Raw genomic sequence first — 23,872 nt, forward strand, 5'->3', positions numbered from 1 at the left:
AAAATTAAACAGGAACCAAACAAACAGAACACATAAAAAAACAAAACAAAACGCAGACTTAACACAAAGACAAGACTAGACAGGACAAGACATAAAACGACTCCATCATCATCATCATCTGAGGAGCATAGAAATGGCTACAATTGTGGAGTATGAGTCTGTAAAATATAAACAACAGATACATAAATAACTGCTTAATAACAGTCTGAGGAGGAAGTCTTGTACAGCAATGGTTCCCATTAGTGTTCATCTGAAAAAGTAATCTATCACTCAGCTGGCCTTAAATTTACACGGCCGTCTCAGTGAAACGTCAGTGTTCATCATACTTTTCTTTATTACCACCCACAGGGTCTGACCAAAGAGCTCTGTGAAGCAACCGCTGTATTGCCATTGTTTCTAATCGACAAAACCCTGGTGAATGGATTATGTAATGGGCTCTATGTGAGTCTCTGTCTTGGTTATGGATTTAGCCTAATGATGCCCCTTTACTCCAAAAGAGGGATTATTCTGAAGAGAACAGTAGAGCCATGGCCGTATAGATGAAGGAAGTGTCTCAGATCACACACGTCTGATCCAGAAAATCCCACTAGAGAGAGAGAGAGCATGCAAACAAGCTTGTCGAGACACTCAGGAGATTCTTGACCTACATGAGAGGAGTTGAAAAAATGTTTGTAATGTTTTCATGTGGTATGAATTTTCAACATTTGTTTTAAACTTCTTTTGCAGCCGTCCAGTCTCTGAACAGCCTGAATGACCAGATTGCTCAGTTCACGGTCACTCGACCTTGTAGCCTGACTGATGAGGATAAGGCCTTCATGCCGGGAGAGAGGGATACCTTGAGGAAGTCTATGACTCTGATGAGACACTTGCTCATGGATGCTCAGGTACAACCTCCTTCTTCTCTTAAAGTCAAACACATCCTTAGTGGACACCTGTCCGATCAAAGTTATCAAAAGAAACTACAATTATTCTTCAGTGCTGTGGAAAGATAACACTGCTGGGACAGATAACTGGTTACAGGTAACAGTGAGTCACTTTTCTTTTCACAAACCAAAACAGTCTCATGCGGATGTTTACCTGCTCAGTGTGGTGAGGTTCAGCAGGATTTCAGGTTCCACAGGGCAGTCAGATGAATGGCTGAATGAATAAAGTTTTTATTATTGTCATACCCATAGATACACTTTGCGAGGTACAATCTCTGAGGAATGTGTCCAGCATACTGCTAACTCTATGCTATGAAGATTTAGGGTGGTTTTGATGGTAAAAGGAGGTACAGCCTGGTATTAGCAAGGAGTACCATATCAAAGTGGCCGGAGTCAGAATATTAATATCCATAAAACATTGGCAATAGAATTTCCTTCATAATAACAGAAAACTAAGCATCAAAATTAAGCACCCTTTCCAATTTTTTATTATGTGTTCACCAGAACGATTTCAGGGTGTTGCTGAGCTGTTTTTCAGAAATTAACATTCTTAAAATATCATAGTTTGTGGAAGAAAATTAAATATTTTTTCTGTATCTATACAAAACCGCTCTCATACTCTAAACTACTCCTGTATAATCCTTACCTTTTCAAACATCTGACCTCAAAAACAAAGTTTCAAGGAAACTGTCAACAGGACATTCTTGTCATGTCGAGTGCTGTGTGGCAGCCAAGATGAAGGACCCAAACGTAGGACTCAGAAACTGAAAGTTACACTTCAAGCGCAGCTTTATTGCTGGGAAAAACTCTTTATAGGAAATAGACTTTTACAAAACAAACCAAAACCTCAATCGCAAAACTCGAAACTAAACTGGGCACTGGAAGCTGGAGACTAAGAAACTCGAGCAAAGAAACAAACCAGGACTGGGAGCTAGAATATTCTCAGGAACACGAGAGGAGAAAACACATTACGGAGAGGGTGTACGACACGACAACAAGCAGGGGAAGACTGAGAACTATAATACACAGGCAGGAATATGAGCAGACGGGGAACAGGTCGAAACACAGCTGGGACAAATCAGACATAATGAGACGAGGGCAGGCAAAACTAGATACACTGACGTTGGATAAGGACTATCAAAATAAAACAGGAAACAAACAGACTGAAACTCAGACTCAGGACATACAAGCATAACACAGCAACTGGGGAGACCTGGGGAACATAGGTGGGGAACAAGGGTGAGTAGACATGAAACGTGGGATACAGGAAAAGAATAGAAAACCAAAACTATGAACGACAATAGTCAAATAATATAATTACAGAGTCAGAAGCACCAATACTTGGTCACGTGACAATTGTTAAAGTTATGATGTCAGAACTTTTAATATCTTTCAGCTTCTTGTAGAAGTTTTGTTATTTTTTAAATCTAGGCAGAGAATTATAGTATTAACCTTTACAAATTTTATAGCATCCAATAAATAAATTAACGTTTCCTCAACTGAGGATTTATCATTAGTTTTATATATAGAAATTAAACATTCATGACCTCTCTGTTTAAAACAAAAATATTTCAAAGATTTCACTTTAGTTTGCAGGTTTAGATTAATAAAATTTTTCCTCGCACTCTTTCATACCTGCATACGTGCATACGCGCCTCTGTTTCTGACATGTTAGTGTGAAATCCGTTCAGGGTGACTGCAGAGCCTTTTCATCCTCGCCCTTGCCCTTAGCACAACCAGGCCAACACTGTGAAAACTTTGCCAACCTCAGCAATGCTGTGAACAATGTACAGTCGAACCAGGGAGTGTTTTTTTCTTCTTAATCCTCTTTTTTGGCTTCTTCTTCTTTAGAGTTGCACTAAGTCTTTAGGCTAAAGCGAAATATGCGATGTGGCATAATTTCCTTTTAAAAGTTTCATCCTCTCTCTGCTCTGCTTCAGAGATAATTCATCCATACAATGCTGCTTCCATTCAGCCTTTTATTTATATACCTTTTACATTCTGATAAATCTTGACACAGTGATGGATTTGTGTTATCTATTAGTGCCACTGCAGGATGGATAAGGAGTCCCCCTGCCATTCTCCTGGAGATATTTTCTCAGACATAGTGTCATTGATTAAATGGAAGGTAATTCAGTAAAAGGCCATTGCTTTCGCCTCAGCTCGGTGGTATGCAAGCTGGAGTGAAAGATTGTTAGCCTGCAGTCTGTTCTTTTTTTAAACTCAGGAATATATGACTGGGAGGTGATGGATGAGTAGGAAACTCATCTGTGGATGGAGTACCGATTATCTCTCCAAGAAGTTGTACTTGGAAAAAAAAAGTTTGCCGGTAGTTCAATGTTAAGTGGGGCACTCAGACACCAGTCATCATGACAGATTTCTCTGCCTTTTGGCCTTGTTAGTCAGACGCTACACCCACAGCCTTTACATGTTCCCTGTTTTTTTTTTTTTTCTTCAGTGGAGTGTCAAATGGAGGCCCCTGTCAGCTGGAGGCCTGTTACTCTGAACCGTCAAGAGGACAAAAAAATATCACCAGGGGATGCTGGCAGTTGCTACGGCAGTATGTTTGTTTATTTAAAGGTTGGAGCTCAAGCCATGCCTCGAAATAGATATTATATACTCACTATGTTTTATTTCAAAATATTCTGTCAAATGACAATTCTACTCCACAATGCAAGACCCCTAAAAAGTATCGAGGAGATGCTGACAGCTGAAAAAATGTGACTGCTGGGTGACACAGCTCCAGAAAAATCTGGAATAAAGAGCAAAAAATGAAGAAACAAACCAAAAAGATGACACAGACAACTCAAATCTTAGGAAAAACACATTGTTGCATTGTTGTCTGTTTGTGGTAAAATATAGTGTTACAGTACACTAGGCAGCATTAATAGATTTATGCGTCTCTGTTGAGGCTTGTGAAATATCTGGATTTGAAGCTGATGAAGCTCAACAACTCGTACTTTTTCTAAAGCACCTTTTTGTTAATTAGGAGGGAAAAAACATTTCAGTGGCAGAGTTCTCATTCACACTCTGTCATAGCTCTGCTTCACCAGTTAATGCAACAGATGTGTTTCAGCAGTTGCCACACATCCATTTTCTTAACCACACATCCATTTCACAGTCGCTGGGGAGCTGTAGCCTGTCGTAGCTGTCATAGGGCATGATCACCAGTCTGTCATATAGAGCCAACACAGAGAGACATGCAGCCATTCATTCTCACTTTTGAACCTTTGGCAAATTTAGAACCACCAGTTAATCTAAACAAGCATGTCTTTGGACTGTGTGAGGAAGCCACAGTGTCAGGAGAGAACATGCAAAACTCAACACAAGTGCAGCTGTAGCTAATTAAAGATAAAGGCTACCAAGCCCAAACTTTTTGTGCATTAGTCTTGAGCCACCTCCCATTTCTTTATATTTAACTAGGAAAATACGTGCAGCAATACTTACAAACATCCATAGAAATACAGTATATAAAGCACAATTCTAACAAACTTGAAAAATCAGTATAGTATATAGTATAATATGTAGTAATAGTTCTCCAGCCTACTTGAAGGCTCTTCTTTGGATGTTGGCCGCCTTTTCTTTTGTTCTCTGTCAAGACAATCCCAAGATGTCAGATCTTTGCTGGATTATCAGTTTCTCGAGGACATGACTTTCATATGCTTTTCATCAGCTGTAGGTTTTTTCTTAGGCCTGCTACTCCTTCTCTCCTTCCCTTGTCTTATTTCCTTAAGATTTTTTTAAGGACACAATGCACAGCATGCTAAATATATGCCAATATTTCAGGTAATAGCTGTTGCAAAAATGCTGTTTTATACCTGTGAAAACATGTTATCTTTGGCTTTATTCATGGATCCAACGCTGGAGTGCCTTGAGTGATTCAGAGGTCACTGTTAATGTGGCTTAGCAAACAGTTAAGCCCAAAGTTGTTTGTAGTTTCACCCACTAAAAAGTAATGAAACTACTTGTATTACTATGCAAATATAAATCCAGTTGAGCTACAAGCGATCTACTGCAAAATGCAGTTAACCCTTGTCTTGTCTAATTCTCTGCAGTTCTCCCAAACTTCTTCCTTCAACCACTGGATCTGATAATGAATTCCGGCTATCCAGCCCCAGTTTCTGTATTTAATGTACTTGATCCGAGCAGCAGGACTGAGTTTGGAGTCTCTCTGTTATCACTCGGGTTACAATTTATGTACAAAATAATATTGGCCAAATTATGCATCACATTTCTTTGTTCTCTGAGCCTCAGAGGTCAGAGTCAAGTGTGATCTCATCCCATGTAGAAAAGCTCTGCTCATCAAGAGGAGTTTGCATTCATGGAGCACAGTCTTTCCACTTTCAGACTGAATATGAAATTAGTCCAGCCTATCTCTTTTAACATCTGGTCTCATGTGTTTTAAGTGCCTGCTGCTGAGTTCAGGCAGGCCCGCGTGCTCTGATGTCCAGTATTTAGTGCTGCCAGTGCTCTGCAGAGACTTTACTGTTGAACTGGAAGAATAAAGGACTCTCCAAGGCTTACTGTCAGTCACGAAACCTTGACGTTTTCTGTTTTATGCAGATCTTTTGCGCATGTTTTCTGACACCAAATGGTTTCGTTTGTCTGGGAAAGTTGGGCTGAAAACATCGTCTGGTAAATTCAACATTAAGATTTCAAGTCAACGGCCACTAAAAGGCAGAAAATTAATTTAGAGGGGATTTGAATAGTTTCTCTTTGAATGCTGTCCCGGAATTGATTGCCTCATTTGTCATTTGCACAGATGAATTATTTATGTGATCGTTGCTGTGCTGGGGTGACTAATCAAATGCATTTCAATGGGTGTGGAAGCTGCGAATTGATGTCGTGGAACATTGCACTGCATTAGGTGCTTTGGTAGAGTCAGCAGGGCAACAATAGTGGCCTGATGATGACGTGGCAGAAGAGACAGTGCCCATCATAATTTAAAAAACGAATGTACAGAAACAACACTCTGTTCATTTAAAGTCCTCTCTTCACCCTCGGACAGCGAATCCGTTCAGAGGAAGTACACAAACAGAACAATTCCTCACAACGTCTGTAACTCTGCACAAACAGTGCAGGGTAGCACAAATTCTCAAATGTTTTATGAAACTTAAAGGTCGACGCTGGGAGATTTTTTCAGGACTATTTTTGCATCACCTTGCAAAAACTTTTGCATTTCCTCTGAACCATATGAACAGTTGAGAGAAACGCTTGGCATTACAGAGAGGAGAGATGATGTGATACTTTACACGGTGCATTTATTGCTCATTTCTCATTTTAAAAGGCTGAGCTGTCACAATATCTAGCCACTGGCTGTGATCAAAGCTGCAGCTGCTCTTTCTGGCAGTGCTGGCTGAAGGATAGTGCTTGAAGTTCGGCAGCGTGCTAAACCATGTAAATTTATTGCATACATGTGTCATAGCCAGGATTGTGACAACCAACATGGATCCACGGCCACAGCCACAATCAAACAGACAGCTATGTCATCCTGGAGTTTCAGTCAAAGTCAGAGCTACTGACAACCTCAGCAGCGGTCAGAGCGCTGCCGGGGTGAACTGCTGCTATGGTACAGACTTGAGGATGAGCAGTTCAACTGAGGGTGTGCACTCTGGCTGCAGAGAGCAGCGAACCAGCTCAGCTTTGCTTTATGAATCAGTGTGAACTCAGAAATGACTTTGAAAAAACCCCACTGTGTGTTTGTACAGATTTTTAAGGCCTTTGAGAGCATAGCTTATAGGTCCGTTTTGGCCAGGATGGTATTTCAGACCAGAGAACTGTAAGTTCCATTATTGTTATGGAACTTACAGCATGCAAAACAAATTGTGCCATAAATTCCAGGCAGTCATACACCTCTTTAAAAATACTCATAATTAAAAAAAAAAAACTCACACCAATTTATATCACTAGAATTGCCTTCATTTCTGTCTACTTAATCATCTCAGAGTTGTTAAAGTTTTATCCAGACTAGCTGGACATTCTGGTCCAGGATAAAACATCTCAACAACTACTGCATTTTAAACCAGAGCATCCGTGATGCAGTAGCTTATCTGGCTCACACTCTGTCACAGTTACAGCACGGTATCATTAAAATCTGACCAATATTTTATCAGGAATATTTTTTGTGAGTTGTCGATAAACAGACAAACAGAAACACCGCCACAGTATATATTTATATGCTCTTAGACTTGATGAGCTTAAAATTTATAGTTGCCTGTTTCAGCCATTAAACAGGGGTGGCTATAGCTCAGGAGCTAGAGGGTTTGAGACGGTGCTGGATATGTGGCACCAGAATGGACAAGATTAGAAATGAGTCTATCACAAAGAGAACTCAGGTTGGGCAATTTGGAGACAAAGTTAAAAAGGCATGGCTGAAATGGTTTGGACATGTGCAGGGGACAGATAAACGATGTATTTGACAAAAGATGTTGACAATGAAGCTGCCAGGCAGGACAAGAAGAGGAAAACAACAGAGGAAATTCATGGATGTCGTGACAGAGGACATGCAGTGGGTTGGTTGGACACAAGAGGATGCTGGCGATGGGATGAGATGGAGGCAGACGATTTGCTGTGGTGGCTCCTAAAGGGAGAAGCTGGAAGAAAAAGAAGAATTGACATAACATTCATGTCTCTAGTATGTCGGAAAAAAACAGAAAACCCATGTACAGTAAAAGCATGCAATTCAATTCAATTCAATTTTTTTATACAGCGGCAAATCACAACAACAGTCGCATCGAGGAGATTTGTATTATAAAGTAGACCTACAATAATACATACAGAGAAAAACCCAACAATTATATGACCCCTTATGAGCAAGCACTTTGGCAAAAGTGGGAAGGAAAAACTTGCTTTTAACAGGAAGAAAACCTCCAGCAGAACCAGGCTCAGGAAGGGGCGGGGCCCCGGATGGGGTGAGAGAAGGAAGACAGGATAAAGACATGCTGTGGAAGAGATCAATAACAAGTATGATTCAGTGCAGAGAGGTCTATTAACACATAGCGAGTGAGAAAGGTGACTGAAGAAGAAATGCTCAATGCATCATGGGAACAAAGTGCACAGAGAAGCCCCAATAGGCAGGTGGATTCAAACCCAGGACCTGCTTGCTGTGAGGCAACAGTGCAACTCACTGGACCACTGTGCAGCCCAACTCCGTCCATCCATCCAACAACTACTTTGTGTTTAGATGTTTTAGACTATGATGTTTATATTTCTAATTTTAATTTATGGAAACCTTTTTATACTCAGCAATGCAATATATGTTATTCAGCCCGGTTTATCTTTCCCACTTCTAATTCTCCTGGTCTCGGAGAAGCATAATATTTTCCCAGTGACGGTGGTTTCAAAAGAAAGCCTAGCAACATGTTTGGAGAAATGTAACTGAAGCTATGAGCCAAAAATCACAGCTGATTGCAGCAAAGCAGTTTTTCTTACTCATATGGGTGTTTGAGCTTTTTTTTAAAAAATTCATTATTGACTTGAGAAGGATTAAAGATGTAATATGGGCCCAAACCCAGTAAGTAAAATAGATCACAAGTCTGGATTCATTATCCAGGAGCTGAGGCTTGGCTCAGCTGCCGTTGAGAAAATTGACCAGTTCTGATCTGCTACCTAATAAGCGAATAAAATATTGACATACACGGGATATAAGAAGGGGACCAATAAAAGTCCAGTGACTGCAGCAAAAGTGTAGCCCCATACTGAAATGAATCTGTGGTTTATGTTGTTTCTATTCAGCCATTTTGACTCCTACTGGCTGCAGTAGGGTTATCAAGATCTCGTTTGTGTTTGGACACAAAGACACTGTTATTACCTGAACGTGTCGGAGGAAACGACAGCTTTCATCTCTTTCTTTGTGGAGAGATTCCTTAGGCAAGACACTTCACCCGTTGCCTACTGGTGGTGGTTGGAGGATCTGGTGGCGCCAGTGTCCGGCAGCCTCGCCTCTGTCAGTGTGCCCCAGGGTGGCTGTGGCTACAATGTAGCTTGCCATCACCAGTGTGTGAATGGGTGGATGACTGGATGTGTAAAGCACTTTGGGGTCCTTAGGGACTAGTAAAAGTGCTATACAAATACAGGGCATTTACCTTTTCATCTATTTCAGTGTTTGGTCTTGTGTACTGGTGTGGGCTAGACTTCAAAGTCCTTGGATTGCTTTTTTTTTGTAACAGCTGCAGTTTCAGTGGTATTCATTTCTCCCCACATTTCTCCCCACAACAGAAACACCAGGGAAACAAAAAAGATTAATGAGTACACAAAACCTGACCACAGTGAAGCCGAGCGCCGAAGAGATTTTAAACCAGGCCCGAGACAGCTGATGATTAGGTGAACCTCGGCGCAGGGATAAAGTGACAGCGTAGATTTAAATTTCCTGACATGGCGTGTCGGATCAGATTGGTTTTCAAATGCCACGAGACAGACACATTCGTTTCTGTGTTCCTCTCAAACCCCATCACATTAATAGACACACATGGTAATCTCTCATCCGGTGAAACAAATGCTATTTTGGTCTGTAAAGGAGGTAGAATTCACTTTTGCTGTGGATATTTTGAGATGAAAATATGGCCTCCGACAGATGAAATGATACATGCCAGAGTGAGACTTCGTCATCTTTCAGCCTTTCTACAAGCCATCTGCTGATGCGGTTCAGGATGTTTTAGTCCGCCTTGTTTGGGGTGCGCATGTTTCTATGGAAACCCCAAGCACCGTCACAAAAGCAGATCCGGATCACTACTCGCATCTTTCTGCAGATCAAAGGTGTTCACCTCAATTTCAGAGGGAGTTTGGGCGATATGAAAGGGCCTCTTTCCCTCTGTCAGTCTCCTCTTGAGTGACAGACAGTGTTTGTACTCTCTGCAGCCCTGTCTTTGAGGGGTTGTTTGTGTCTGGCTGATGTGGATAAGTGTCTGGGATTGGCTTACTAATGCAGGAGCGCAGAGACAGATTCGTGTCCTCCTGGTGTCTTTCTCTGCGAAACAAAGGAAGCTTAAAGTTCCTGGAGATTTTTCGAGGCTTCCATCAAGCTTATTCTGTTTTGACTCTTTTGCAGAAAAGAAAGCTGATCCATTAGTCCATTATCTCGTATTACTCCTTAGGTGAGTTTCCTTGTAGTGCCGGAGTAGCCTTCACAGAACCGAAACATGAATAATTCATCGGAAACAGCAGAAGCAGGCACGAGGGGTGACATTAATGTGACGTGTGGCGGCATTGGTACGCCTATTGTTTTGTTTTTCTCAACCTTTCCAACATGTCAACACAGCCTCTTAAACACACTTATTCACTGTCGTCCCCGTTGTCATGTTTACTTTAACCTTCTTAAAAACCCTTCATTAGAGGCAGAATTTCTGTAGCGGTGACAAGTGTGTGGAATCAAAGATCGGATACTTGTTATCAAAGCCAGTGAGTTCCCTGTTGACCTTAGTCAAGATTTAAATGCTCCCTGCCTCCACAGCTTGTGAGGTGATGCAAGAAATATAAATGACTCTCCTTTCTATCTGATTCCCTGCCAGAAGCAATTGCTCTGAGGACTCCGGCCAAGTGGGCATCTAGCCCAGAGCTGCTTCAGACACCTTTTTAAAAAAAAAACAACAGTAAACCAAAACCCCTTTTTGTTTCTTTGCTTTTACTAATACAACTTTAGCTGGTCTGTTTTAAACTATGAAAAAGCCTAGAAAGAAATAGATTGGAATGAGGCATTTAGTGAACAAATGCTGTGGAAATTAAAGATATATTACTATAATACATCAAAATCTCCTAAGGTTCCTTTGTCTGCCATCTCCTTCTACACAATCATTAGTTGAGCAACCAAACTGGGCACATAGGTACATCCTGATATAGATGTTTTTTTAATCTATATCAGATATTATAATGTCACCAGGTTGCCTAGTAACCACCTAGCAACTGGCTAAAATGACCGGTTTTAGCATTCATGCACAAACACCAATTTATAAAAACAGTTTAATCTCATTTATATCCATCAAATTTCCATTATATCCACAAAAGATGAATTATACTTGGTATATTATAATGTAATCATATTACTAAAAATGAGCAAAGGGCTAAAATGACCCATGTCATTGTCTTTTTAAGGCCAACAGGACAAACAGGCCAAACACTAGAGCACAGAACAAATCTTGAAAGCGGACACTGTTGTTTGTATCTGTTGTATGTGCATGATTATTAGCTAGAAGATACTGTTAATTGTTTTATTTATTTTTAATTGATTTTATTATATGTTTATCCAGAGCACCAGCTCTTCATTTAAAATAAAATTACACAGCATTTTCCTGTATATAAGATTAAATGAGACATTTTTTTTCCTTAATTATTTTCTTTGATTTTAGGAGTTGTCAAAAAAAGAAATAATACAATTGATCCACAGACCCCAAAATAATACATGAGATTACATCATTTAAATAACAAACCGTCCTCTGTCTGATGATAATCGTGTAAACCATGCAGCACTCAGCGTTTGCTGCCTACAATCGTGTAATCTGGTCATGTAATCTGGAGTAATGCAATTAAACTGAGAGGCTCTTTGGCTATAATCCTACAATGCAAACCAGGCTCAGGAGAGGCTGGGCGTCATGGATGACCAGACCTCAGCACTGGTAGTCAGGATTCAGTTACCCAGTATTACAAGTGCCTCATTCATCCACACAGAGTGACCCAGCTTTTCCCTGCCTGGCGCCCTGCACCACATCAAAAGTCCCACATTAAATCATAGCTACTGTAAGACGATACTGGGTTTTCTGTAATGGTTTCATAGATGCAACTGACTTCAGCTTACTGCCTTGGAGCGCTAACTCTAGTTATTCTATGAAGGCAAAATATTTAAGATGCTCAAGTGGTGCATAACTCAAGGCCAGACTTTTCAGCTAAGTGGAAATCAGTAAATAAAAAAAGAAATATAAGAATATTTCTAGTTTTATTACCTAGAAAATTGGTGAAAAGTTATTTTTTATATTTATATAGACTTGAACAAGTGTAACTTATGCCTTTTTGTTTCTATTATTTTAAACGTATACTACATGTGCACCAAATTTTAAGGATGGTAAGCTTACTATTTAACAGCTGCTTGTACAAGTAACGATCACGACTCGTTAATGTGTTTTCAAATTATCTACGTGCAAAATGTACAAATCCAATTCAAAAAAAGTTGGGACTCTGTGTAAAATGTCAATTTGAAAAGAGTACAAGCTTAATTTATTATGCAAGGCTTTCCAGGCTTTTTAACAGAGTGCTGATAACAAGCTGAATGGTACCAGTCCTCAGAAATTATGTTTATGTCATTCCAAAATGAATTTGAGATTTGATCTGTCTAACCACAGAACAGTTTTCAAATTTGCCTCAGTACTTTTTAGATGAGCCGGTGTCTTCTTTAGATGTTAGACCTTTAACCTGCATTTGTGCATTTCTGGAATGACAGAATCCTGACTGTTTTTAATGCTGTGCCACCTGAGGGCCTGAAGATCACAAGCATCCAATATTCATTTTCAGCTTTGTCCCTTGCACACAGTGATTCCTCTGGATTTTCTGAAACTGTTTCCAGCCTTTCATTTCTCCTGTCCCAACTTTTCTGAGACAGTAAAGTGTCACATTTTAAATATTATAGATAGATATGTTTTCTATGTTTTGAATGAAATACAGGTTTCTTGCATTCTGTTTTTAATTTACATTTTGCACAGTGTCCCAACATTTTCAGTTGGTAAATGTTCAGCCTGAGATTTGTTTGGTCAGTCTGCATTTTGTTTGGGAAATTTCATTGCAGAACAAACAAAAAGCAAAAAATCATATTGCTGAGTCACTTATTCTGGAAATAGAATGTTAATGAGCAACAGGAAAAGCATTTGGCTATTAGACTAAATGGTTTCTTAAGAGCATTTTCGTGTTGGTTGAGGAAAGTTTCTTTTAATGTTCTTCTTTCCGGTAATGCAAAATAAACCAGCTTCTATTTCCAGCTCCTGTATTTTCACTTTTGTAGGTATTGCTATTACTCTGTTTCATCAAGTAAAGATGAGCGCAAAAGAGACGTCATGTTTAGCCAGTACATTTAGTGCATGACAGCCAGCAGGTAAAGCCTGCACATATGGTATAACTCCCACCTTATAGTGAAACTTAAAGGAAGACCTGGAGGATTCAGTATGTGGAGGTTCTCCTTGGGTCTCTCATATTTGCCTTATTTAAATTTATTTTTTGCCCTGGACGCATGGTACTGTATATTATGCTTTACTTAGCTCTAATCCACATGATTTACTCTAAGTTTACCATATTGCTCGTATATTAACACTTCTCTGCTGCATATCATTGCTTCCTGGGAAAAAGAGGATGTGTTAGATTCATAAACAAGCTCAAACATTTAAATGGAAAGATTAACTGCGGGAGCACGGTGAAGTGTAAAAGCAGGAAATAGGATCAGAAATGTCAAACATAAATGCTCATAATGAAAACCCAATTTCGATATGTTCCAATAAGCCTATTACTAAAATGGAAGCAGTTGGTTTGATTGTGCTGTTTACATAATGAATCATGTTCTTAATGTGCTATTCTGCTCTATTCCGGTCTTGTTAGTATTCATGAGGACGATTGGCTCTCCTCGACTTCTGCTCTGAATCCTCTTACGTTCTGCTACAGTTTCACATCTATACATTTGTTAGTGTGTGCTGCTGGCTGCTCCGCTCTGCCTGGATGCTCCACTTATTGTTTGACTGTTTTGGTTAGAACATGTTCCCAGGGATCTTAACTAAAAGCCCATCAGCATGCATAATCATACATTGTCTAATACTGCTGTTGCCAGATTACTGAATCCTTTTCTTTTTTTTTAGTTGTTTTACAGTTCTCTGGAGAACTATCCCACTCCATCGTGAATAACTGCAGTTTTTTAGCAGCAGATGGTATTTTAATGAACTCCACAGAAGATATTTTAATACGATGCTTGTCCTGTTGCAACCATGACATAAGATGCCAGGCAGGTTCTTTAGGAAACATCAACACATGTTGCTCTATGAGGCCAATGTGTGGCTAAATATTTTTCTTGTGCAATGCAGAAGTACGACAGTAGAAGAAGAAGATTCTTGATAAATGAAACATTACAAGAAATGCTGAAAGAAACATCTTCTCCTTGGCATGGTATCAAACAATGACAGTCATAAAAATGATGTCAGTATTTCTTTTATTTTGAGGCATTGTGGTTGAATGCTTGAAGTCATTCCACAGTAGAAAATGAGGCTCAGCAGGTTTCCAGCAAAATATCAAGGATTGATTTGGAGTAAAGCTGTTTTGAAAAGCACCAGTTTGAGAACAGTTGCTCTAAATGTCTAACATTTCTCCAAACAGTTAATTATTTTAGTTTAGTTTTTTTAAGACCAACTTGCTCCCTGCTGATCTCAATGAATAAACATGTAGGAAAATTAAGCAATATCTTGATATCCCAGGAAAATGGACTAAAATCTTATGATCCATGAACTCTGTTTGCTTACAAACTCCCCCCTACACAATCAGGAGCCGAGAAATCAAACTTGGCACACATGTACAGTGGGGTAAAAAAGTATTTAGTCAGCCACCGATTGTGCAAGTTCCCCCACCTAAAATGATGACAGAGGTCAGTAATTTGCACCAGAGGTACACTTCAACTGTGAGAGACAGAATGTGAAAAAAAAAATCCATGAATCCACATGGTAGGATTTGTAAAGAATTTATTCGTAAACCAGGGTGGAAAATAAGTATTTGGTCAATAACAAAAATACAACTCAATACTTTGTAACATAACCTTTGTTGGCAATAACAGAGGTCAAACGTTTACTATAGGTCTTTACCAGGTTTGCACACACAGTAGCTGGTATTTTGGCCCATTCCTCCATGCAGATCTTCTCGAGAGCAGTGATGTTTTGGGGCTGTCGCCGAGCAACACGGACTTTCAACTCCCGCCACAGATTTTCTATGGGGTTGAGGTCTGGAGACTGGCTAGGCCACTCCAGGACTTTCAAATGCTTCTTACGGAGCCACTCCTTTGTTGCCCGGGCGGTGTGTTTTGGATCATTGTCATGTTGGAAGACCCAGCCTCGTTTCATCTTCAAAGTTCTCACTGATGGAAGGAGGTTTTGGCTCAAAATCTCACGATACATGGCCCCATTCATTCTGTCCTTAACACGGATCAGTCGTCCTGTCCCCTTGGCAGAAAAACAGCCCCATAGCATGATGTTTCCACCCCCATGCTTCACAGTAGGTATGGTGTTCTTGGGATGCAACTCAGTATTCTTCTTCCTCCAAACACGACGAGTTGAGTTTATACCAAAAAGTTCTACTTTGGTTTCATCTGACCACATGACATTCTCCCAATCCTCTGCTGTATCATCCATGTGCTCTCTGGCAAACTTCAGACGGGCCTGGACATGCACTGGCTTCAGCAGCGGAACACGTCTGGCACTGCGGGATTTGATTCCCTGCCGTTGTAGTGTGTTACTGATGGTGACCTTTGTTACTTTGGTCCCAGCTCTCTGCAGGTCATTCACCAGGTCCCCCCGTGTGGTTCTGGGATCTTTGCTCACCGTTCTCATGATCATTTTGACCCCACGGGATGAGATCTTGCGTGGAGCCCCAGATCGAGGGAGATTATCAGTGGTCTTGTATGTCTTCCATTTTCTGATGATTGCTCCCACAGTTGATTTTTTCACACCAAGCTGCTTGCCTATTGTAGATTCACTCTTCCCAGTCTGGTGCAGGTCTACAATACTTTTCCTGGTGTCCTTCGAAAGCTCTTTGGTCTTGGCCATGGCGGAGTTTGGAGTCTGACTGTTTGAGGCTGTGGACAGGTGTCTTTTATACAGATGATGAGTTCAAACAGGTGCCATTCATACAGGTAACGAGTGGGGGACAGAAAAGCTTCTTACAGAAGACGTTACAGGTCTGTGAGAGCCAGAGATTTTCCTTGTTTGAGGTGACCAAATACTTATTTTCCACCCTAATTTACGAATAAATTCTTTACAAATCCTACCATGTGAATTCATGGATTTTCTTTTCACATTCTGTCTCTCACAGTTGCAGTGTACCTCTGGTGCAAATTACTGACCTCTGTCATCATTTTAAGTGGGGGAACTTGCACAATCGGTGGCTGACTAAATACTTTTTTGCCCCACTGTATATCTTAGGGCCCCAAAGCAACCATATAACTCTTCCACCCTGGCTCTCCACAGGGCTGTGCGCTTCTGTAGGACTGCACATCCACCCAGCCCATTAACACAATTACTAAGTTTGCTAATGACATCACACTGGTGGGAGTCATATCAGGGGGAGATGAGTCTGCCTACAAGAACTGGTCATCTGGTGCGCGGCACACAATCTGACAGTCTGAAGACAAAAGAAATCATCATAGACTTAAAGAAGACCAGAGCCCCTCACCCGCTGATCATCAGTGGAGACTCTGTAGAAAGGGTCCTATGATTTTAAATAACCTTCATTTCTGACAACCTTGCCTGGTCTGCTAACACTACAGCTGCAGTGAAGAAGGCTCTGGAGCGCCCTCACTTCCTGAGGTTGCTGAAGAAGAATTGTGCAGAAGAGAAACTGCTGGTGGTCTTCTATCATTCACCCCAGAAAGCATCCTGGTGTACTGATTTATCTGCAGCAGATAAAAATGATAAGAGCGTAATAAACACTGCACAAAAGATCATTGGTTGTGCTCTTCCCTTTTTGGAAGAGATTGCAAAAGCAAGATAGCGCTCAAAAGCTGTAAAATCACTAGAGACAGTTGTTACCCTGGACATATGTTGTTTGTCCTGTTGCCCTCTGGTAGATGCCACAGGCCCATCCAAACAAGAGCAAAAAGATTAAAGAGCAGTTTTTATTCAAGGGCAATTACTGTCCTAAATCAATCAGGATTACAATGATGCACTGTGACACCTTCTATTTAATTCTTGACTCCCTTATTTTGATAATTATATATTATCTTCTGCTGAAAGAGCTTGGTTTACTGTGCAAATTACTTTGTTGTTTCATTGTGTGAATGGTTTATTTTTTTATACTGTGTGTTATTTATTTTTCAATGATTACCTGCAGAAGCAACACCGCAATTTCCCTTCATTTTATAATACAATAACAAGAAGAGGCATTCGAATTCTGAAAATCACAGACCAGACGCTACTGCAGCATTGACACGTACTAGTGACATTAAAAATGTTTTTCTTGCAGAGTTTATATCCCCCTCAAAAAACATAGAAATCGGCCTCAGTGTCACATTCTGGTTAGAATGAGGATTTCTCATCATTATTTAAAATCATGATATAAACTAATCTGGAAGTTATCAGATATTCAAAAAGTAGAGTTACCGAGCAGTTTGTGTTTTCATTGAGTTTCACTGCTCGCCGATCGTTTCTCTACATGTACAGTAGGAGAAGCTGCTCCTGAAAGCTAAAGCAAAGCAACTGCTTGCACAAGGAACTGCACCAGCTATCAATCCCTCCCTTCAAAATCCCACCCAGAGCTCCATCATATCTTCAGGAACGTAATCCTCTTGTCCGTGACAGACAACATGCAGCAGTAAAGTCCCGTCACTTCACCTCCACAAAAAACCCAGGCGTGTCCCGTAAGGTTCGAGTTTGTGGGACCTGCCCACACAAAATAATTCACTACCATGAAACCTGCAAAAAACACCAACTCATTCATTTAGTACTCTACAGATTTACTACCACCTGCTACTAACAGGGTGCAGAAGGCAGACGGCAGAGGGCTGAGATATAGTACAGCATGTTTTGTTTAAAAAAAAAAGGATTTAAGAGCTCTGCTTAAAATTTTGCACTTTTTCATTTGCGTTTCAGACCTAATGTCCTGTAAAACATGCAAAGCTTTTGGAGACACGGTGGTCAAGTGTTTGTCACCGTAGCTTCACAGCAAGCTGTTTCTGGTTTTGAACCTGTGGGTTTTTTTGTAGAGTTTATATGTTATGTGTATGTTTGAGCTTTCTTTAGGTGCTCTGTGTTCATCCTACTGTCCAAAGTTATGTCTGCATGGATAATTGGTGATTTTACTTGATATGAGTGTGAATGGTTCTCAGAGTCTCTTTGTTAGCCATGAGATGGACTGGCAGTCTGTCCAGGGTGTTATCTGGGATTGGCTCCAGCTCCTCCACAACCCTAGCTGGATAAGGAGTAAAGAAAATGGATGAATGGATGGATTTGAGCTTTGCTTAAGAGAGGGGTTTTAATCAATTCGTCATACAGTGTAATGTATTTACAATGATATTTTAAGCTTGAACTGAGAAAATGTTGCATAAATTCAAACGGAAAAACATAATGCTTCCTATATTGTGTTTTTATGGACGGCAGCGTTGATCCATCTGTCACTCAGCCCACCACTTCAGTTTGTGTGACGCTGAAAAATTTCAATTCTATTTGATGGATTGCTGTAAACTTTAGCAAATTCAGTGGTGTTCAGCAAACTCTTGTGTGCTAACACACTAAACTAAGATGCTGAACATTAGCATGTCAGCTGTAATGTCACACAGGAAACACTCAAGCATCACAAAATTGTTCTCCTTCAGTTTGCAAAATTTCACTCATACCTGCCACAAACTCGGATATACAGTTTGCACAGCTCAGGATAATTACATGCATCCTGCGCCTCAGTGCTTCTGTTACTACTGCATCATGCATTCGCATATGGAAAATGGCTCATGTGCTTCCTTTACATAATACTGGTGACTTTTGTGACCTCACAAACTATTGACTCCTGAAAATCTATCTTGGAGTCATTAGTCAACACATAATAGCACTGCTAACTGTAAGATAATAAGGATTTAGATCTGCTCATTGTTGATATAATCAAGGCTTTTGATGTGGCTGATCAAAAAATGCTATTAAATTAACTGATTTCTGTGGGCTTTGATGCTTCAGGTAAATAACTGTAGGCATTCCTAAAGGATAGATATTAGGACTATCTTCTCTTCCAAATTTGCAGAATTTCCTCTATAATTTAAAACTTTTCAGTTCCAAATTAACATTTATCCTGAATGTCCAGAATTTTAATTATGCTTTTAATGAAGATTTGATGGATGCAGCTCAGCATTATAAATATTTATAATATGCTGTATTTTCATTAGGATAATTGGACATGTCCTACACCTCAGTGCTCCTGTTGCTACTACATCACACATGTACATATGGAAAATTGCCTACGCGCTTCCATTACGTAACACTGCTAACGTTTGTGACCTTACAAACTGCTGACCTCAATATTACATTGAAATCCTAGCGCTATTAGTCGACACACGATAGTACTGCTAACTGTAGGATAATAAGGGGCTTCAGCTAGCAGGATTTAGGTCTGGTCATTGTTGATCTACTCAAGGATTTTGATACATGTGACATAAAAATGACACATTCAAGCAGGACAAGTGGTAGGAAACATTTTGTACATTTATCCAGACTGATGCAATCGCAGACAACGGGTGTCTCAAATCTTTAGCTGTGCATTTTCACCGCAAGAGCTCTTCACCATACTCTTCTGCTTCTATACCTTTTATGTCTAGCCATTGGACGTCTCTTCAGGGAAGAAGCAGAAAGACCATTAAGCTTTCAAGGGCTCGTATAATGAAAGGTGGTTTTTAAGTCTCAGAAAAATTGCAGTCCAACGTGATTGTTATCCTCGGTAAACAAACTGCCTTTGATTGTAGCTTTAAGCTATGGTGATCAACAAATACTCTTTGTCCTCCCCCTTCTCGCTTTAGTCCCTCTCTGCTTATTTGTCTCTGTGTTTGTCTCCATATTCTTCTCCTCTCTCTGGCATGTTCACATACAAAGAGCTCAAACAAAATCATATTAGAGGCACAAACAATCTACAAATACCAGTCACTGAGGATAATAAACACATTCTCTGCAGGGAAACTGGTGGGTACATACTCTGGAGTACATTCATTTTGTGAGGCATGTAAAATGGTACTATGGTAATTATCTTGCCCACATGCAGCATTTTTTTAGAAGCAGAAAGGAATATTACATTGTTTTGCTTTTCATGGATCTTAGTATTAATGCCCTGTTCTAATCCCTTACAAGAGCAAAACTCCCTGAGCCAGACAAGTTTTGGATTCAAACAAACTCATTTAGCATGCAGATTAATGCAATTCCCAGCTCCTGCAGGAGTCAGCTTATTAAACACATTTAAATCACATACATTTACAATTAGAGTAAGTTAGAGCTATTAAATAAAAGACATAATACAAAAGTAGCTCACCAGCACAGTTTGTCTCTCTAAACACATTTGCATAAGTGCTTCGTCCTTTCATAGCCAAGCATAAAGCATAGTCACACTCTTTAAACGCAGTTAAAGCAGGCGAATGAGCCACCTTTTTCTTTAGTTATATTCATGGATGAGTCAGCCATATTGCTCTAATTAAAATAATCAAAGTCCCGCTGTCAGGTTGGCACTTCTTAGGCACAGTTGTGGCTTGTGTTTAATTGCTTTTGCATTTTAATGTTTGAGAAAGTCTATCTGTGGGTGCATATGAGTACAGGTGTGTGCGTGTCTGGGTGTGTGCGTGCGTGCAGACGGCTTTCCATGCAGAGCAGGATGCTACTGTGGAACAGTGAGAGCTTTTGCAGGTCCGGTCATCAGCGTTCCTCCTGCTGACTATACTGCACGCTTGAATGTCTTTCAATTTAGGCCTTCTGATAACTCGGCTCTCTCTCTCACAGAGATAAATGTTGAAATATAATAAATGAGTTTGCAACTTCACATGTTGTGGCTCCGACCTCATCCTTCTCACACTGTCTCTGTGCCCTTCCATTTCACTGGCTTATTTATCTTTCGCATTGCTTTCCTTGTTGCTCATTTTTCAACATGTTTGAATGACTTTCCTATCTTGTAGCATACGCTTTAGCAAATAAAGACTGTATTTTCAAGTACAGAAGGATTTTTACTTCCTGGGAACAATTTTGAATCCTCTTTATACTACAGAGTTATTACTATAACAATAGAACAGGAATTTGACTCTATTATGCAAAAATTATATTTCCTCTTCGAGACCTTACTGAGACAATTACAGGTTTGGAACAGTTTTACTGCTAGCATTATGCATTTATTTGCATAAGAGGTGGACTGCTGAGATATGGAGAAATGGGGAAAAAAACTGCAATATTGACATGCATACAAAGTAGCTGTGTGGTGACAGCGATAAAGCAGTGATGGAGTGATCATTGTCTCTAGTGTCGCTGTGCACTGAAACGGTCCACTAGAGTTGGAACAAATGAGAGTGAGATGAGTCTCTTAATCAATACGCTTTGCAGATGTGCCTTTACTTGCACAAACAACGGGGATAAGCTTCTTATCAATGCACTGTACCAAAACTTTTCTCAGATATGGATTAATCTGTCCTCTGGACTGCACTTTTTTCCCCCTCCTTAACCTGTCAGTCAGGTATTTTCCTGCAGTGCTACAGTAAATCTGGCTGTGGTAGTCTTTAGTGTAGAAAATTCCTGTCTGGTCTCAGCTACATTGAGAGTTTTTACTGCAGACTGCTATAGCCTCTGCTACTGAATGTTGTTCACTACCCAGGGTTAGAGAACAAATAACATTTCAGTAGGAAAATCAATACCACCCTCATGTATGCATGTTTACTGTGACACTAATCTCAGCAGCATATTGACTAGCATATTAACTTAGCTTATCCTCTAGCTCACTAAGCCACAAACCTCCTGGAATATACTGCAGGCACATATCTGAATGCAAAATCCTTTTTTTTTAACAATTATTTTAACAATTATTAGGAAAATAATGTATTTCTAGAGCGCTTTAGAGATGCTAACTTTAAATGCTAGCTATTTAGCATTGCTGTCAGTCTTTGTACTATGCTAAGCTAACAGAATGTAGCTTCATATTTACTCATGTATAAGTACTTTAGCAGACATCCACAAAGCAAAAATACCAGCAGAGAAACAATAACATTCAGTCATACACTATATGGACAAAAGTACTAGACCCCCTAAAGGAGCTGCTTGGCCATGGAAACCCATAACATGAAGTTCCAGCACAGGTTTTAGGTTCTTCAATTAGGTGCTTCAATGGTTGCCTACTCCATATCCGGTTTAGTTCACACTTTTTGAAGTTTTACTACTGCTGGGCTCATAGGTGCAGCAGTTTTGTTGCAACCCCAATAGGGAGCCAGAAACCTCCAGGAACCACTGCCAACCAGTTAGAGAATACACAAATTTCTCTAGCAACCACTAGCAACCACTCGTATCACATCAAAATGGAGGGCAACTTTTGAAAAAACATCAATACTACTTGATTGTGGAATACATAGGAGGGAAGAAATTACACAAAAGGACTTGTTGCAACAGGGGCGTCCTATTATAGTACCACACTAAAATTCAGTGAGCTCCAAGACACATACTTTATCAAAAGTTCATCAGACTGCATGGCTAGGTGCTTGATTTTAAATAAAAGACTGAATTAAAAAGACTTAGAATTGTGCCCCAGTACATTGTCTGTGTAGCTTATGCCAATATATGCGCTTTCATTGGTTGCTTCAATATCGGATCATGAAGTTGAGAAAGGTTTGGGTGTGAATCCACCAACAATCAATGGCCTCTGGTCACCATATTACTGATAATGACCTCCTGTGTGAAAAGCTCTTTAGTCTTTCACCTTGTCTTCTTTTATTTCACCAATTGAAGATGGGTGCTTTACCAGAAAAAGACACACAGCTGACCTGCCAACCATTTCCCTATCCAAGTCTTGCCCAGATACCTTCTCGAAGTGCACTTCAACCTGCTCTCAGCAGCCTATAACCAGCTAAACGTAAATCATAAATCAACCAGGAGAGCTCTGTCAGGGTGATTACCCCTGTAGTTGCTCTCTGAAAATCACTATACTGCCCTAAAAGAAGAAGGAAACAGAGATTGATGGAGAAAAGTTTGGCAATGAAAGATTTTCCTTGTATGTAGTAGAAAATGTTTTACCTTGACAGATGTCCTCCTGTAGTATTACTCACAGACGAATAATTTGCTCTGCTGAAACCTGTTTTTGCTTTTTATGGCCTGAAACAGTGTGATTAAGCTACCACTTGATACTCCAATAATCTCATATTATTTGGATTTACGGTACTCAAATTGCTGTTACTATGTTGCTAATCACACCACCTTCAACTATTTTCTCACCTGAAAGCAACAGGAGCACATCTCGTTCTCTCAGCATCACCTTTTAATTGTGTCTCCTGCAGAAGAGAGCACAGAAGAGTGGCAGCAGGGGTGAGGATCTCATTTAGAGTGAAGCAAAGTAGCCAAGTGTGTAATGCTTTTCACAAAAACAGGCACCTTCGGTTTCAACACTGATCTCACCATGATATCCATGTTATTAGATATTCAGCTCTGCATGTCTGAACGTTTCATTGTGAAGAGAGAAGTACAAATGTGGTAGAGCTAAGGAAGAAAAAGGCTATTGATTATGAGTACCACAGTGAGCACAATGAGGAGAAGCAATTGCAGGAAGCAGGCAGCAGGGAGCAGAAGTGAGAATGAGGGGAAATGAGAGAAAAATCAAAAATGGTGTTCAGCAGAGAATAAGTATGGGAAAAAAACCACATTTCCTCAGATTTATTTCCCATCCTGCAGGTTCATCATAACAAAACCGCCGTCTCTCACCCATGCTTCCTCTCTCCCTTTGATTCCCTCAGAGCACTGTAGACAAGCCTTTATCTTGATACTTATCAAGGCCTCTGGCAGTGTGTTTCATCCGTAACCCTGTCAACTGTTATCTCCAAGTGTAGAGGCTGTCAAACTGTTAACTGTGTTTACTGTGGTAAACAATTATTACAACGCTATCAGTGATGGGAGAAGGACATGGCTGCAAGGTGTTTGAGCGGTGTCGACTTTGGGCGGAAAGTGTGTTGAGTTTGACAACAGATAATAGGTGTTTCTCTTCAGGATTTATCTCAGCCTAGAAAAGCATCAGTGATGAGAGTTTAC

The 23,872-nt window shown here is 40.2% G+C and overlaps 1 protein-coding gene across 1 annotated transcript in view; it reads left to right on the forward strand.

Annotated features, from left to right (window-relative positions):
• The window catches only part of kaznb (kazrin, periplakin interacting protein b), a 137,281-nt gene that overhangs the window by 29,392 nt on the left and 84,017 nt on the right, over positions 1–23,872 (forward strand). Inside the window, exon 2 of the mRNA XM_085354339.1 lies at positions 727–884. Within this exon, the coding sequence (XP_085210465.1) occupies positions 727–884 (158 nt within the window). The remainder of the gene's footprint in view (positions 1–726; positions 885–23,872) is intronic.

Source organism: Diplotaxodon limnothrissa, linkage group LG5 (assembly GCF_057381915.1).
Source record: "Diplotaxodon limnothrissa isolate DT_005_m linkage group LG5, D_limnothrissa_male_GT1.1, whole genome shotgun sequence".
NCBI lineage: Eukaryota > Metazoa > Chordata > Actinopteri > Cichliformes > Cichlidae > Diplotaxodon > Diplotaxodon limnothrissa.